At 40.0% G+C, this 17,304-nt stretch overlaps 1 protein-coding gene across 4 annotated transcripts in view; it reads left to right on the plus strand.

Moving 5' to 3' along the window:
- LOC119580779 (aldehyde dehydrogenase, dimeric NADP-preferring-like) overlaps positions 1–12,677 on the plus strand; it is a 28,929-nt gene extending 16,252 nt beyond the window's left edge. For 2 of the 4 annotated variants that reach the window (XR_005229394.1, XR_005229396.1), the window contains 4 exons: positions 1,196–1,331; positions 1,705–1,855; positions 9,196–9,317; positions 10,087–11,537. Coding sequence is in view for 1 of the 4 variants with exons in the window: in XM_037928891.1 (XP_037784819.1) it covers positions 1,196–1,331; positions 1,705–1,855; positions 10,087–10,110 (311 nt within the window). In the remaining 3 variants the exon portion in view is untranslated. Of the gene's footprint in view, positions 1–1,195; positions 1,332–1,704; positions 1,856–9,195; positions 9,318–10,086 lie in introns of all 4 variants that reach the window. The other 2 variants (XR_005229395.1, XM_037928891.1) reach the window with 2 other exon arrangements.
- The last annotated feature ends 4,627 nt before the right edge of the window (positions 12,678–17,304 follow it).

Below are 17,304 nucleotides of genomic sequence, written 5' to 3' on the forward strand. Positions count from 1 at the left end.
AACTTTGATCAAAGCTGTTATTGGTAAAAGTAGTTGAAGTCAGTTTCCAAGTATGTACCTCAATTTCTGATTTTCTGTAAATAGAAAGAGGAAATTGTATTATGGAATAGTGACCCTATTTTCTCTTTGGTGTTATTTTACCCTGTGTTCACTTGAGCTTTTCTGCAAGGTGCATTTTACCCTGGCACAAAATGCTCTTGGTGAACGGTTTCCCTGAAAAATATACTGATCAGCTGTTTTTTATAAACAAACTGTCCTTGCATGAAAGACATTTTAAAGACTTGTTGAGAGAGAGATGACTTACTTTCCGGGTTAAGATTGTAATAGGGGTTCAAAACTGATTTACATGATTTCTACATTACACACATTAATGACAAACAAAGATGGAAAGCTAAAATGAAACACATATTGCAGTTCAAACTATACTTTTCTGGCTGTAAAGTGGAGGCCAGTTTTGTTGTGAGACAAAGTGAACTTGCCTCAAACTCTTGCCCTGTTCACCATGCAACACCTCATGAAACATTTTATCAGTTAGACTGTTCAGTTGATTTTGTCATGCACCACACGATGCAATTTGCTCAAGTGAACACAGGGATGATGTAATTGTGTGCTGACTTCAGTAACTTCAGTAGTATTTGACCTGTTTTTTTAGATAATCAATATTTAGTATAGAAGAATATTACAGCCTCCTGCTTCCTGTTATGATATTGCATGATTTTGATAGAATGCATGCATATTTAATACAGGTAAGTATTGTATGCAAGTGTAAAGTGATTCCTTGGGTTCATGTTTTTGTTGTTTGCTGTTAGTGTCTTTAGGACATTTTATTCAAGATTTGGGATGCTGTAACATTTATGTTTTGTGGTGTGCGTTGTAAATTGAGTTTTGCAAAGTAAATCAATTTTCTTTGCACTGTAGTAACAGCTTTGATATTTTGTAACATAGATGCATAGTTTTTTGTTATATTCATTATTTCATTATTTTATCAGACTGTTCAATGAATACAGTTCATTATTTAACCACTTTGAATACCAAGCAGTCTGTAACCTAAAAGTTTACAAGATATTTTCAGAATTTCAGTATTGCATTACACATTTCAATCTCAGTCCCAGTATAGTATCAGTTTTATAATGGGTGGAGCACATTTGTAGTGAATATATATACATGCTAATATTAAATTTTCTAATGTCTTCAGTTCATGACCTACCATTTGGTGGAATTGGAAACAGTGGTATGGGAGCTTACCACGGCAAAGCTTCTTTCGACACTTTTACTCACCGTAAATCCTGCCTTATCCGGAACTACAACAAGATTGCCGATGCTATTGGAGCGTGAGTAATTTCTTTGCTTATTTTCAATGTTTTATTTATAGCAAGGCTATTGCAGCATGAGTAATTTCTTTGCTTATTTTCAAAGTTTTATTACTAGCAAGGCTGGTTTGAAAAAATTGGGTGTGGTTTACTAGTTATGGCAAGTGTAAGCTGGAGGGAAACAAAGATTATTCCCAAAAGGCATAAGAAATACCTAAGAAATACCTCATACTCTGGCAGGTCTGCTTGAGTTTATTTCAGTTTTCACTTACTTATTCGTACCAACCCTAAAGGTGTGCCAGGAAGGAGTGATATTTGCACTTGTTTTTCAGTCCTTGATAGTTTTTATATTTTAAACTAGCCTATTTCTGATTTATGAATTTCTCTTTCACAGCAAGCGTTACCCACCATACAGTGAGGGTAACATGAAGTTCCTCTCCAATATGCTCAAAGAGCGAGCAGCTCCCAGCTTAAAGTACCTGCCATATCTTCTTACGTTTGGCCTTGGTGTTGCTTCCGTGTTTGCTGTAAAGGAAATTGCCAAGGTAAGAAATGTATAGCATATACATCTATATACATGCATGCACAAATACACACACAAAAGTTGAACAGCACAAAATTTATTGAAAATTTTCTGCCACTTCAACATCTAAGATCAATTAGCAGCGTATTCAAAATATAATGATTGGGTGGGCTTGAGAATGGATGAAGCCCCAGGTACGGATTTTTCTTCTTCTTCATGGATTCCTAGAATGGTTAATGGTTAAAACAAATGGATATGCCAGACATCAAAGTTCATATAGCATTATGATAAAGTAGTGTGGCTAATAGGGTAAAAATGAGTTAACAGTTAGGATAAGTGGACAATAGACAAGAGATGGAAAAGAGAAGAAAAAGGAAAGGAAGAAAAGAAAAAAAAGTGAGGGCTGAGGTCCAAGGTAGATCTGATATAATAAACTCCTCGTGCAGGCCTCTTCCCTGGTGACTTCTGCAGGGACTGGTTAGTACATCTGATGCATCCTGCGTGCTGCAGTTAGTACGCTGGCTGAATTATGATTTACAGCCAAATTCATAGTCAATTTTACAGGGGAAAGATAGTGTCATACCTGATAGTGACTATCTGAATGTCAGCTGTCATTTACAACTGTCCTATTCATAGTTATTCTCAAAACTTGTGAGCGTATGGGGAAGTTCAGGGTTACATGAGCAAATACTATATTATATTATTAATAAATCAGCCAGGATTGCTTATTTCCTATTTTCAGACTTAGAACAACTCTCCTTCCTTGGTGTTTTAATTCATTTAACCTTAATCTCATTGAAGGATGGTGAAAATGTGGATAGATAGAAATTTAAACTTTCATCTATAACACAAGCATCATGTCAATGCACTCTATCTCTATTGTGGTGCATTAATGTGGATATATCGAAGCTTGTGTTATAGATTAAAGTTTAGCTTAAAATATGCAATAAATACAATTTCAGGCCTTTGGTCCGAGAATACCTTTGGATACACATGCACATATATAGATGAAATTTCAGGCCTTTGGTCCGAGAATACTTTTGGATGTACATACACATATATGGGGATGAAAGTCATTAATATATGGTAATTATTGTAATTTCTGAAATCTGTAATTATACATCTCAAAAACTATGGGAAAGCTTTCAGGTGTTACAGACCTCCTGAAATGGGGGACTGTTAATTTAAAGACTAACTGTATGTTTTATTTACATCATATAGTATGATAAGAGCCATATGATATATTTCAAATATCATATGAAAGTAATTTTGATATATTATGTTCATATGAGTATATTCTAAATGCTCATTTTGGGGGGCTCCTATGCAGGGACCCTGAGGAATGAACAACACTCGCAAAACTTTAATAATACAGAAAAGTTGGGGGGGAGCAGGTTCTGGGGAAAACCCATTCTGTGGGCACATTTAACCCATTACTGCCAGGTCATAGCAAATCGCTTGGTCGGCAGGGTAAGCTTGTATGCGCGACGATGCGCCAGAGCACATGGAGTGGGACGTTTGGCTTTACATAGCGTACTCCTGCGCCCACTGTCTGGCCGTTGCCAGAAATCACCAGAGTTTAATTACCCTCAGGGATTTCTGCTACCTGGGAAAAAGGGGTTAATAATACAGCTGTCAGTCTCCATCTCTTAAGCACCCCCACAAAACAGCAAGCAAGGGTGGGCAACAGCACACAAATATACACAAGTACACAAATGTACATAATTGTACATACACATTCACATTCCTCTGTAAAAAAAATTATGTATTAGATTTCATACATATTCTATGTTGTTACCTTTGTTCTTGTTATCATAAATTACTTTTGAGAGTGAGTGAGAGTGAGAGTCTCTCCGTGGAAAGGAACTGGGGACCCTACCACGTACTCACTCCAAGAGCATCACAACATGAAAACTACAATTAAGTATCATGCTGTGACCACGGCAGCTCAGACATGAACCTACAGTTAAAAGAAGAAGAGAGTGAGAGTAAGAAAGAGAGCAGTGTTGCATTTGGAACTCCTTGTCCAACAAGTTGGACAAAATGGATGAGATGTTTTGACTGTTCAAAACCCCTACTTTGGTGTCTGAGACGAGTTGTCCATCTCATTCATCTCACCCTCCTTCACAACTGGGCAAGCAAGATGAGATCATGTCACAGTAGCACTTCTATGTAAACAATGACAGTTGCAGGCAATCATATTGTTGTTATCAAAGGGTATTTTTGTGTTTATCAGCTGCAGAGTTACAAAACCTATACAGCGTGTATGATAAAACAGTGAATTTTACTTTCGAGCTGGTCGCAGTTTGGGCAGTGAAGGCCTTGGAGGTTCTGAACATGGGCCTTGTTGTCCTGCTGGTCTTGGCAATTTGTCTGGATGAGCAAGACAAGTTCAGAATGCATCTTAACCCATTGCCGACGGGTGGCATGTACGTACATGCCTTGGCATGGCGGGACCATCTGCCGGGGGCACGTACGCACATGCCATAGAGTATGCATGGACATGCCATGAGTTTTTATTTGTTACAATCACGGCAAAAGATTATTTTTTTGCCAGTGAAAGTGTGATTAAGTCGGTTCTAACACTTTCTCATTTTTACCATGCAACAAACAAAAAAAATGCAACAAACCGACAATTTCAACTCCATGATGCCACACACTGCTTATTTTATTCGGACTATAGACCGAATAATGATCAACTATGAAATCTATATAACAACAAGAATACCCTTCAGTCTCGATTTATCAGGAAGTTTGGCAAGTAGAGACTGTAAAAAATAATGAAAATTGAAAATACAACATATCTTCGTAGTATTACGAAGAAACGGAATGGGATGCTGGTATTTGGGATGAGTGGTCGCGCATGCTCGGGCGACGATATAAGCCCCCGGCAGCGAGGCCCAGGCCACTTTGAATGCTACCCGTCAATTATGGGTTAAGAGAAGGGTTGGGAGTAGGAGTGAGAGTAAGAGTAAGAATGAATAGGAGTGGGAGTGAGAGTGAGGGGAAGAGTGAGATTGGTGTGTCATGTAATATAGTGTAATGTAATGCTGCAATGCAATGCAGTGTTAAGGGGAAAAAAAAGGAAAAAACAAACAAACAAGAAAACATTATAATCTATTGAGAACAGAAGTTGAAAGACTAACAGGTTTGTATGCATGCATGCGTATGCATTCGTTAGAGTGTGGTGGTGGGTGGGTAATGTTGTGTTTAATTATTGGCTTCTTTGCTGCATATTACTTTTTAAGCGATTCATAGATTTCTGTCTAGGGTATCTTGACTTGTCTATGATGCTCCGATATTTTCTGCTAGGTGTCAATGCATAGTGTTATGTTATGTTATTACAAAGAAGCATTTAGTTAACAGTTTGCTTCATGCTTTCAGATTCCAGTTCTATATTTTAGGGAAAGTATTGTGTTAACTTTTTTGAGTTAGTAATTACTTCAAACCAGTTTTTAGGTCTGTCTGTTACCTCAGGGTTTTAGTAATTGCTTGAAATTGGCATCAGTGCTTAAATGCAAAACTTGGCATTTTTCTTTACATTGTATATGGTGGTGATTGATTGTTAAAAAACTTATGACCCATATGACCCTTTCTTTTATATTACTGGTCTCTTGCAAGTTTTGGGCTATTTCCAGGCCCAGATCTTATGCCTACATTGTTCATGGTTTGTAACATATTTGAGTAGAGACCCTTTCTGCCCCTGCCAACTGAGATTGCAGTTGAAAGTACTTAATCCAAATACAGAGCATGTTGTTAATAAGTGAAGACTAGGTAATGTACCAGATGCTGGGCAATGTCTCATCACGTTGTACACAGTTGTGCCTGCTTTAAGCTGCTTGGTCCTGGTTGTAGTCAGGAGAAATAGACCCCCAAAACTAGGCCAAGAGCATGTTTTCCATGCCTTTAATTTGATGTTTCATTAACCCATTTCTGACGGGTAGTATTCATAGAGGCCCGGGACTCGCTGCCGGGGGCTTATATCATCGCCCGATCATGTGCGACCACTCATGCCAAATACCAGCATCTCATATGTTGTATTTTCAGTTTTCATTATTTTCTAAAGTCTCTACTTGCCATACTTCCTGATAAATTGAGACTGAATACTTTTGTTGTTATATAGACTCCATAGTTGATCATTATTTGGTCTATAGTCCAAATAAAATAAGCAGTGTGTGGCATCATGGAGTTAATTTTTTTTTTTTTTTTTTTTTTTTATTGTTGTTATTGTTGTTGTTATTGTTGTTGTTGTTGCATGGTAAAAATGAGAAAGTGTTTAAACCGACTTAATCACACTTTCAGTGGCAGAAAAATAATCTTTTGCCGTGATTGTAACAAAAAAAAACTCATGGCATGTTCATAGATACACCATGGCATGTCCGTACATGCCCCCGGCAGATGGTCCCGCCATGCCATGGCATGTGCGTACATGCCACCCATTGGCAATGGGTTAAGAAAGATGGTAAAACAAATATGAGGATTGGCTCTAACAGATATGAAGAACAGGACAGATGCAGGTAGTTATTGTCAGATTCATAATAAATCTGAGGATTGGCTTTGGTAGATATAATGGTTAATGTTTAACCTTTTATTGACGGGCATAAGAACTCACTGAAATCAATCAAAATCTAGTGAGATGTGGCAACGGCCCGACAGTGGGCGCGGGAGTCCGCTGCCTTAAGCCGAACGTCCCGCTCCACTCGCTCTGGCACGTCGCCGCACGTACAAGTTTGCCCGTCCATGAGACCCGTTTTCTATGACGTGTCTACACGTGACCCGTCAATAACGGGTTAATGGTTACAAAGCAAAATAGATGTGCTAGCCATCAAAGGTCATATAGCACTATAGAAAGATGTAGTGAAAAGGGTAAAGGGGGAGGGGGTTAGTCAGTGATTAAATGTGCTACATGTGTAAAGTCTTATAGCAGTTCAGGATAGGAGGGCCTTGAAAGAGTCTAAGAGGGATGAGGGTAGAGAGGGTGAGTAAGTAGGCTAAGGTAGGGATTAACAAGAATGATTAGATCAAAGTTATCAAAGGAAGGAATGTGGGGATTCTGCAAGGATGTCCATAGGGTAAGGTAGGGATTAACAAAAGGAGAAAGGGTTTTATGGGTGATCAGATTACAGTTTCAGGGGAAATGTCAAGAGGGAAAGAATCCGCAGAAGGGGGTTGTTGGGTCACAGGGGTATTCAGGGGGAAGCAGAAGAGGTAATGTGGTTGGAAGGGGGGATGATGCAGATGAAGCAGGGGGGAATGGGATGTGTTGGGAGGGAGTGGGAGGAAGGGGTGTAGGGGGAACATGAATAGGAGGAGGATGGATGTTGGCTGTTACTATCAGTGTAGAGGCAATAGGAGTAGTAAGATTAGAGGTTGGATAAGATGTAGGCATGGTATCTTGGGTCATGATGAGATAGTTTTGAAGGTGTTCAAGAGTTTCTGAAGTGGATTTAGTTGGGGAGGTCTGAGAAACAAAGGTCTTCTTATGAGAGGGAGAAGAGGAGATTGGCAAAAGAATTTGAGTGGGAGAGAAAGGTGATAGAAGTGGAATGTAAGATCAAGGAAGAAAAGGTACAAGGGGGGGGGGGGGGTTAGAAATGTCTTAGTAGGAAGGGGGAAGGGTGTAGTGAAGGGCAGCACTGTAGTAAGGAGTAAGAGAAAAATCTTGTTGACATGCTTCTTGTCTAGCCTTACGGTAAATTGAAGTCAATTTTGAATGTAAAAGGTGCCACCTCACACTCAAACTTGTAGGCAGGGCAGCCCCTATGAAATACATTATTGGAGCCACCACAATTGGTACATGTGTGTGACTGTAGAGCAGTTTGATCGATCATGACCAGGTGTGGCATATAGAGGACATCAGGCTGTGGAATTATTATTTATTGAAAATTTTCTGCATCAACATCTATGGTCATTAGCGGCATATTCAAAATGTAGCAATAGAATGGGGCTTGGGGGCGAAGGCTGTAAGTAAAAAAGTTTTTTAGTTCAATAGAGCAATGTTTGTGGATTTCCAGAATAGTTAATGGTCAAAACAAATAAATATGTCAGACATCAAAGGTCATATAGTATTATGATAAAGTATTTTGGCAAAAAGGATAAAATGAGTTAACAATTTGGATAAGTGGACAGAAGATAGGGATGAAGAAAAGGAAAAGGAAAGGAAGAAAAGACCATGTAAAATTAGTTGAGGTGAGTGCTGAGGGTGATCCCCTACAATGTACCTCAGTTGGCATCGCTTAAGGGATTTGGATGTAACTGTGACAAGGCAGGAATAATCAGGGCAGCTGTGTCTTTAGAGTGATTGTTGTAAGTGGAATGTTGTCAGAGTAAGGGGCTGTAGAGGGGATCACATATCCCATTTGGCTGGCCCAAAAGATTTGTAGGGGTAGGGGTAGTAGAAAAAGATTGGGTCTTATGGAAGAGGGAGTGGTGTTGATTGAAGTATTGCAGAGAGATGGATAATGAGGCTGCAGAGTAATAATAAGGGAAGAGGTGGTAGTGGATGAAGAAAGCTGTAGGGATGAAGGAGATAAGTAGAGGATGCTGGGAGAGGAGGAATGTTTCCTGGAGCTTACATAATGACCTGAGTGGATTTGAATTAGACTCAAGGTCTGATTGAGGGGTAAAGGCTAGACAACTAAACAGGGGAGTACCATGTCCATGGCTCTCCTAGGCTGTTCATGACTGGCACAAAATCAGCCTCTCATCCTTTCAACACAGCTCTCACACCTTAGGAAGTGGCTAGTAGAAGGGTTGGAGAAAAGAAGGAAAAGGAGAGGGGAAGAAGAGTCCAGGGCCAAAACCCAAGGTAGGGTAATCCCTGGCATCCCTATTTTTGCAAACATGAAGTGCTAGTTGTGTAAAAATATTCAGTGAGGTATTCTACAGAATAAACAATCCTCAGTGTTTTGAGTGTGAAACTATACCAAGCCATGAATTGCAAAAGATACCGTTTGCTGTTCCAGCCAGCAGTGTTTAATTTTTTTTTTTTTTTTTTTTTTTTTTTTTTCTTCTTTCTTTCTTTCTTTCTTTCTTTCTTTCTTTCTTTCTTTCTTTCTTTCTTTCTTTCTTTCTCCCATTTTGGCTCCATTTCATTAAGTCTTATTTTGCAGATTCATTATCTTCACTGTCATTTGATACACAAGAAAATTATTGTGTAAGAAAAATCATAGTTTTGGCCGAGACACAAGAAAATTATTGTGTAAGAAAAATGATAGTTGTAGCCGAGGCCTTCACCTTTTTTCTTACCTGGAAATTTTATAGGAACCATAAAGCAGAAGAATTGCTTTTTATTAGTCATCCTACTGAACATAGGGAGAAATCAATTATTTTAAATGTTTTTTTTTTTTTTTCTTCCTTCAGGGTGGTTTACAAGAATGGTTGAATCGTAGAGTTGGCCCACTTTCAGCTTTTCGACCATCCAGGTCTTAGAACTTTCATAGAAGTTATTCCTCACACTTAAAAATATTGAATTAAAAAGTCAAGTAAGTGGAGCCATTTAGACAGGAGGAATTTCATAGTGTTGTACTTGGTTTGTTTTGTTTTAAACAAAGATCATAGTTAAAAATTTCTCCAACTTCTCTTAGGGAGTATAAAAAAGAATAGTAGTTTATTTTACTTTATAGAATAAAGTTTGAATGATGATGCAGGGGTTTGCAAAAATCTCATGGGGGTAATATAGTGGTTAACCTTCAGGAGGAACCCTACCTGAAGGACATGATTATTATCGTTAATTTTGTTTTTTGTTTGGTTATGGGGGGGTTATTTTGAGACCATAAGGTTATGTGAAAGTTGGAATCTCATTATTTCAGCACCACATTTCCCAAATTTTTCATTTTGTTCACCCTCTGAGTCTTAACACTCTTAGAGGCTGCTTTCAGTTCTTATATGAGTCTCTCATGATTCTTTATTTCTTATTCCGATGCAGACAGTCTTCTGTTTTGTTATATAGTGACATGGGTGATGCTGTTCAGTTGTTATGGCTGAATGCTGGTATATTAATTTAAGATTTTTGTTTTTGTTTTTCTTTTTTCTTTTCATTTCTTATATTACATTTTTTATGGTAATAGGAAAATAAACAGCAAAAAACAGTTTTCACATAAAAAATAGTTTTAAGTCATTTATGTTATGAGATATTGAATGATAGTGAATATTCACCGAGAAAGGAACTATTTGTATATTCCTTTCTCCTAAATATTTCCACATACAGTTAGCAAGGGAGATTCCTAATTCTTTTCATTGTCTTTTTTGCAGGCAGTTGGAGCAGATGACGATTAGGTGAAATCGGGAAGGCCAGTATTGTGTTTATAATGGAACGTGCATAAATACTGTGTAAGGGAATTATTTAACTATATATTAAAAATATCATTTAGTGCAAGGGCCTTCCAGCCAAAGGGAAGACAGATGATAATTTGTCTGTAATACTGCAGACCATATATATATTTTTTCAAATAAATTGTTCCAAATATGCAGAAAAAACATCTACTCTGTTTTGTATGGAAACTATGTCAGCTTATAATCACAGCATCATGTTTCCTCTTTAAGATTTAATTATTTTGTTAAGTATTGTAAAGCCTTTTTTTAAGATTTATATCAAATTAAAGAATTTTATGTGAATGAAATGTATTTGTAATGCTATATTTGTAACTCCTCATCTTGCTTTGTCAGACCACTAGGGCAGTGAGGCTGTGTACAAAATCCTCCAATACCTTCATTATCTATATAGAATGTATACTTTATAGCTCATTGCAATATTAATATACCAGTGCCTTTAAAATATATACTACACATGTTCTGCAAATGTAATTTACCTGCAAGTGACAAACGTAAAACTAATCTTGAATAACAACAACAAAGCATCATAAAATTGGTTACCATTTAGCATAGGATTGTCAGTGATTATCATTGTATGCAAATACCCCTGTGACATCATCTTTTCCTACTGGCCTAGCTGCAGAGGTTGGGTAGACAAACGATCTGGACTTGTAATGACCACTGAAATTGGGGTTTTGAAAGGTAAAACATCTTGTCCAACTTGCTGTATGAGGAGTTATGAACATAGCATAGGTTAAATAATTCCACAAACCTTGGATCTGATGCTTTCAATGAGAAAGAAGGTAGTTAAGAGCAAACTATTGACAGGTTATAAAGAAAGACCAGACTCCATTGCACAATGTATTCTTCGTTTTGTTATTGTATCCATTATAACTTTAATCTGCAGCTCATTCAACTCACTGTTCTGTTTGTTACTTTGAGTAGTCGAGAGGGAATAATATTTAGATGTAATTGATAGATTTTGCATGTATTTTCATATCTATAATTGTTATAGTAGCCAAGATAAACCAAGATATTGTAGCCATTCAACGGTTGTCCAAAGGTCTTTCGCATAGTTTTGGGCTTTTTTGTTGAATTTTTTTAACCTCTGAAGTCAGATGGTGATTCATCAATTATATTTGTACCTTTTGGTATTCAAGGCTATCAGGCAGTTTTCCCTTTTTTTTTCTAATGGAAGGTAGGGTGTGATTAAGTAATTTTGGTATTGTTTGGCAAGTTTCTTCCAGATACACATCACTTGAAATCTGCATGTACACACACTTCATGGCACTTTTTACAAGTGAATGAATGCAATAAGTACAAAAGAATTCTTGTGATTGTAGCACAAACACCTCCATTTTCTCAAATAAATTCTCTCTCTTCCATTTTCATGAGATACATTTTCTTGTGTGTAAGATTGAGCTGTTTGGCAATGGACAGCCAGCCAAGGCTAAGAAATTGTGGTCTTCAGAGGTTAAAGCAGTCCTGCTTCTGTAACACTTCTAGTACAAATCATTGGGTATACATAATTTTTTTTTTTAATCTAAATGTTAGTTTTGGACTTCATTTGTGTTGCATGATTCGTCTATACTAGTGGTGGGCATAATCGGTTACTTTAAATTATTATAGCATGAAATTTCTCAGCAGTCAGTTATGTTTTGCAGTAATAGATTACCACACAACTACTCCTAGAGTCAGGGTTGAGCTGAGGACTATCTCAGGATATTTGAATCTAACACAACTCACTATGACACTTACTTCCTTTTTTTTCTCTACAAGGTTGTGGAAGTTAATTCTTGTACAAATACTTGGTTATGAAGTGATTTTTTTTCTTTTCTTTTCTTTTCTTTTCTTTTCTTTTCTTTTCCTGGCACATAATTCCTCGCCTTGCTCCTTCATACCTGTTATTGCCCAGGTGGTTGGGTGGTGGTGGGAAGGAGCGAGGAGGGAAGGGGTGACAGTTTTCATTTAAAACACACACACACGCACACACTCACACACACACACACACACACACACACACACACACACACACTCACACTCACACTCACACTCACACTCACACTCACACTCACACTCACACTCACACTCACACTCACACTCACACTCACACACACTCACACTCACACTCACACACACACACACACACACACACACACACACACCAGAGAAAGAGAGAGAGAGAGAGAGAGAGAGAGAGAGAGAGAGAGAGAGAGAGAGAGAGAGAGAGAGAGAGAGAGAGAGAGAGAGAGACTGCACTAAAACTGTAAATGTATACTTTATACTCTACAAATATACCACTGAGTATAATCTATTTCCAGGTGAAAGTAATTGATTACTGATTGCAAAAGTAATCAAACTAATCAATAAAAAAAAGAAAGAGAGAGAGAAAAAAATAGTATTGTCCATCACTAGTCGATGCTTTTGCAGGATTATGATATTCCATAGAAGCGTAAGGACTCCATATGCTTTTGTACAGGGACCAGGAATCCTTTCCAGACTCAAATTTTAAGCAAGAATAAAAATGAAATAAAAAAATGATTTGATTTAAACCTCTAATACCTATTTAGCTGTGAATTTTATGGAATTTTTCTTGCCTAAATGTTATGAATGTTCTATTACATGAACCACTCATCACTTTTGCGGCCTAGGAAAGGCATGTTTCTCTACTTGTAACCCATTTACTTTGTGATATTCATCATCATCATCAAGGGGCTAATGCCGACGGGGGTGCATGGCCGCATCCACCCTGTGCTTCCAGCCAAGAGGGTCCCTCCTGGTGAGTCTCCAGGCAGGCCCTTGGCCCATCATCACTAATTCCTCACGACAGGTCTCGTTGAGCTGCCCAAGCCATGACCTCCAGGGTCGTCCCATAGGCCTCCTCCACCCAGGATTGTCTCACAAAGAGGGATCCACAAGGAAGCGAGCTAGGTGCCCATATAGCCTGAGTTGGCGATCCCGGATTATGCAAGTAAGAGGCCCCATGCCAGTCTCATGGTGCAGTCATTGGTTGGATACATGATCCTGCCAACTGTACCCCATGATCAGGCAAAGAGACTTGTTACAAAAGGCATCAAGACGAGACTCCAAGGCACTAGATAGCATCCAGGTTTCACTAACATAGAGCAAAACTCGCAGTATCAAGGCCTTGAAGACATATAGCTTGGTCCTTCTGCATAGGTACCGACATCTCCAAATGCTCGTTGATCGAGTTCATGGCCCCTGTTGCTAGACCATTCTGTCTAATGACTTCTTGGTCTGACATCCCAGAGATATGGACTACACTACCAAGGTATACAAAGCTGTCTGTGACTTCTATGTCCTCACCGCAAGGATGGATCTACTAAACGGGTTCCCCTAACAGGCCCCTAAAGTCCTGAATCTTGGTTTTGGTCCAAGAGACTTCTAGGCCCAAGGGCTTTGCCTCATTGCTATATGCATCAAGAGCCACCACCAGTGTCTCCAGGGACTCGAATAGGATAGCAACATCATTGCCTCTGGGCTAGTACAGTGGTAATGTCTAGGCTTCTCGTCTGAGGGGTTGGAAGTTGCAACTGTCGCCTGGAAGTTACTGCTGCGACTGGGCACCATGGCGGGTAAGGACTAGGTTCAGCCGAGTCAGCACCAGCTGACACACGTGAGCCAGTTGGTATTAGTCGACACACGCCGGGCTCCCCTCATGGGCATAGCTTCGCATATTGGACTTATCCTTAACATCATTAGCAAAGTCAAGGTCTGAGAGAGACCTTGATATTGCCCAGTCTTGCTCCACACTGACTTTGGGTACTTGCTCTGCCCATTATCCAGTCCATGCAGGTGTTGAAAAGTGTTGGTGCAAGGACACAGTCTTGCCTCACCCCTGAATTAACAGGGGAGAAGTTTGACAGGCCCCCACCACACTTTACAGCACTATCATTACCGGTATATAGGCTTTCTATTTGGCCAATAATCTGTGTCAGAATTCCCTTGAGTCTCAGGGTGTCCCATAGCGACTCTCGATGCACCGAGTCAAATACCTTCTTGAGGTCGATGTAGGCTGCAAGCAACCCATGACCAAACTGACCACGGCATTCCACAATTACTTGAAGCGCTAAGACACGGTCTATTATAGACGCCAGGAGTGAATCCAGACTGCTCCGGTCTCTGGTGCCTTAGTAGGTGGTCACGGATCCGTTTCAGAAGAATGTGGTCGAAAACTTTGCCTGGTATGCTGAGCAGTGTAATGCCACGGTAGTTGCTACAGTCCCAACGATCCCCTTTTCCCTTCCAGAGAGGGATGACCACGCCCTTCAACAGGTCATGTGGAATGGTACCAGACTGCCAGATGCAAGTCAAGACTGTATGCAAGCCCCAAGCCATAAGTTCACCCCTTGCCTTTATAAGTTCAGCAGGGATATCACATGTGCCTGCGGCTTTCCCACACTTCAGCTTAGAAATCGCCATCCTAACCTCCATTGGGGTAGGAAGTTTCTCCATGATGGGTGGGTCTGGCACAGGTATTGTAATACCACTTGCATCCAAGCAAATTGTTGAAGGGTCTACCTGGTACAACTGCTCAAAATACTCAGCCTAATGTTCACGAACCCCAACTTGATCTGAGTGGTCTGCAGTCATCTGCGAGGAGAGCTTAGAGTTAGCTTTCTCAGGGCTTGGTAGGCAGGACAAAGGTCATTTACCAAAAATTGGCCTTCAACCTCTTCAGCAAGATTCCTGATGAACTGTTCCGTGTCCCTTCTCAGCAATGTCAGAGCCTTAAGCATCAAAGAGCGACGCAAGACCTGATTTCCATTCAGCCGAGCCATGCGACATGCATCAGTGGCCTCCAATGTCTCCAGGGAGATGGAATTCTACCTTGCCCTCGGTCATACGCCAATGGACTCCTGCGCTGCTTCGAGTGTTTTTGAAGAACTCCCACTCCCACTGAACTCCCGTCAGGTTATCATGTTCTGTGAATCTATCAGAGACTGCCATGGTGAACCCACGGGCACACACTTCCCTCAGTCTGTCCAAGTGAAACATCTTGGAGTGGCCACTGGAGGGACAAGGACTTTTGAAGTGGACCCGCAGGGTAGCCACAACCAGCCTATGGCCTGTGCCACAGAACTCAGCACTCCGGAAAACTCTACAGTTCTGGAGGATCTTCCATCGTGTGCTAACAAGAATGTGGTCGATCTCCTTGGCCACTGTACCCGTATCGCTATACCATGTCCAGTAATGCGGTTTAGACCCTGATATCTGGAGCCAGAGATCCTCATTCTCTGGGACCTAGCAAAAGGAGGCTGTTCTCGCTGCTGGGATCGGCTCCCGAGCCATGGGGGCCGACAGACATCTCGTAGCCAGTTTGATCACATTATTATATTATTATTAATTCTCATATTTTAATCCGATGCTGCTGGGACCGCTACGCCATGCCTACACATAGATCTCCACAAATACCCAGTTACCAATAAGCTAATTACTAGTATTCCTATCTCACCTGTTAGCAAGGTCAATAACATTAAGGTAATGTCTATGATAATAATGACAGCACCAATATCGATAACATAAGTAATAATAATAGAAAAAAAAACTGAAGGAAAGGTGAAAACATGTGAGAGACCATAAGGTCTACTAATTAAATCCTTTGTGGCTAAGTACTTTTGGAGCCATCTGTGTGAAGAGACATTTCAAAAAACATGCTAAGTGAATGGTTAATAGTTAAAACACATAAATGTGCTTGACATGAGAGGTTATATAGCACTATGGTAAAGTATTTGGCAAAAATTGTTAGGAATGAGTTGATTAGGGTAAAGTTAGAGGAAGGGTAGAGAGGAGAGCTGATGGGGTATAATATAAGGTGAAGGTTATTGGAAGGGGAAAGAGTTAAGGATATTTGTGCATCTGAGGAAGGAGAATAAGTTGTCTAATTAGAAGGTAGTGGATTCTGAGAGGATATCCAATTAGTTAGGGAGGTGAGAATAAATGAGGTTGCTGTTTATAAAGTGGGGGCAAGATTGTAGGATGATTGGAATTGAAAGAGGAACACATGAGGAGCATAAAGGTGGATCAGATTGTGACATGAGATAGGAATGTGTGAGGGGAGTGTGTCCAATGTGCAGAGGAAAGTAGTTTCCCAGTGTCAGTGCTTATGGAATGGTATTGACCAAAGGGAGATGGGAGGTTTTGTGTTATGTAGTTTATTAGTGGTAAGAAAAGACTAGACCAGAAAGACTGCTAGTGGGTGAAGAGGAAGGTTTTGAAGGCTGGTGTGAAAATCTGGGGTGACGGGATGTGGACAAGGCAGCGGAGTGTGCTAGTGTATCTGCTTTTCCATTGCCAAAGATCCCAATGCCGTTGGGTATCCAGCAAAAACTGACAGTTTTGCCTTTTATGGTTAGTTGGAATAGTTGGTCATGAATCAAGAGGGTTGATTGGTTGTAGAGACTATAAGAAAATGAGTTTTGGAGTCAGTGAAAACTGTGAAGGATGAGGATGGGAGGGAAGGCATGTGTTCCAATGCGAAGAGGATTGCATACAATTTTGGTATGACACTGGATTCTGGAGTAAGTATAAAGTTGAAAGTATGGAAAGGAAAGATTACAGCAAAACCAGTGCCAGAAGGGGATTGGGAACCATCTGTATAAATGTGAGTAGAAGTATGGTTGAGAAAATAAGTGAAAAGAACAGAAGGGGGTGGGTATTTTTGGTGTATCAGGGAAACATGGGGGCAGATAAGGGAAGAAGGTATAAGCCAAGCCGGGTATTTATGGATAGTAAAGGTAGGGGTTGGAGGTGAGGGAAAGGTAAATGTGAGGGAAGTGCATCTATCCGGACAGAAAAGGAATATCTTGGTGTTGAGAAAAGGTAAAAGAAGGAAGAAGAGACGGAGGGACAGCTAGTTTGGAGAGAGAAAATTGATGAAAACGTACATAGCTCCAGAGAGAGAGAAGAGAGAGGCAAGATTGGCCTAATTCAACATACAAGCTTGCAACTGGAAAGGAGCGGAAGCCACCTAGGGCTAAGCGTAGACTGCATTGGTGGATAGTATCAAGGTGAGAAAAAGGAGAGGTAGAGGCAGAGGAATAGATATGACAATCATAGTCAAGAGTGGAGAGGATCAGCAGAGTATGGAGATGAAGAAGAGTATAGGATGCTGAGCCCCAGGACATGTGAGAGAGT

Source organism: Penaeus monodon, chromosome 14, assembly GCF_015228065.2.
Source record: "Penaeus monodon isolate SGIC_2016 chromosome 14, NSTDA_Pmon_1, whole genome shotgun sequence".
NCBI lineage: Eukaryota > Metazoa > Arthropoda > Malacostraca > Decapoda > Penaeidae > Penaeus > Penaeus monodon.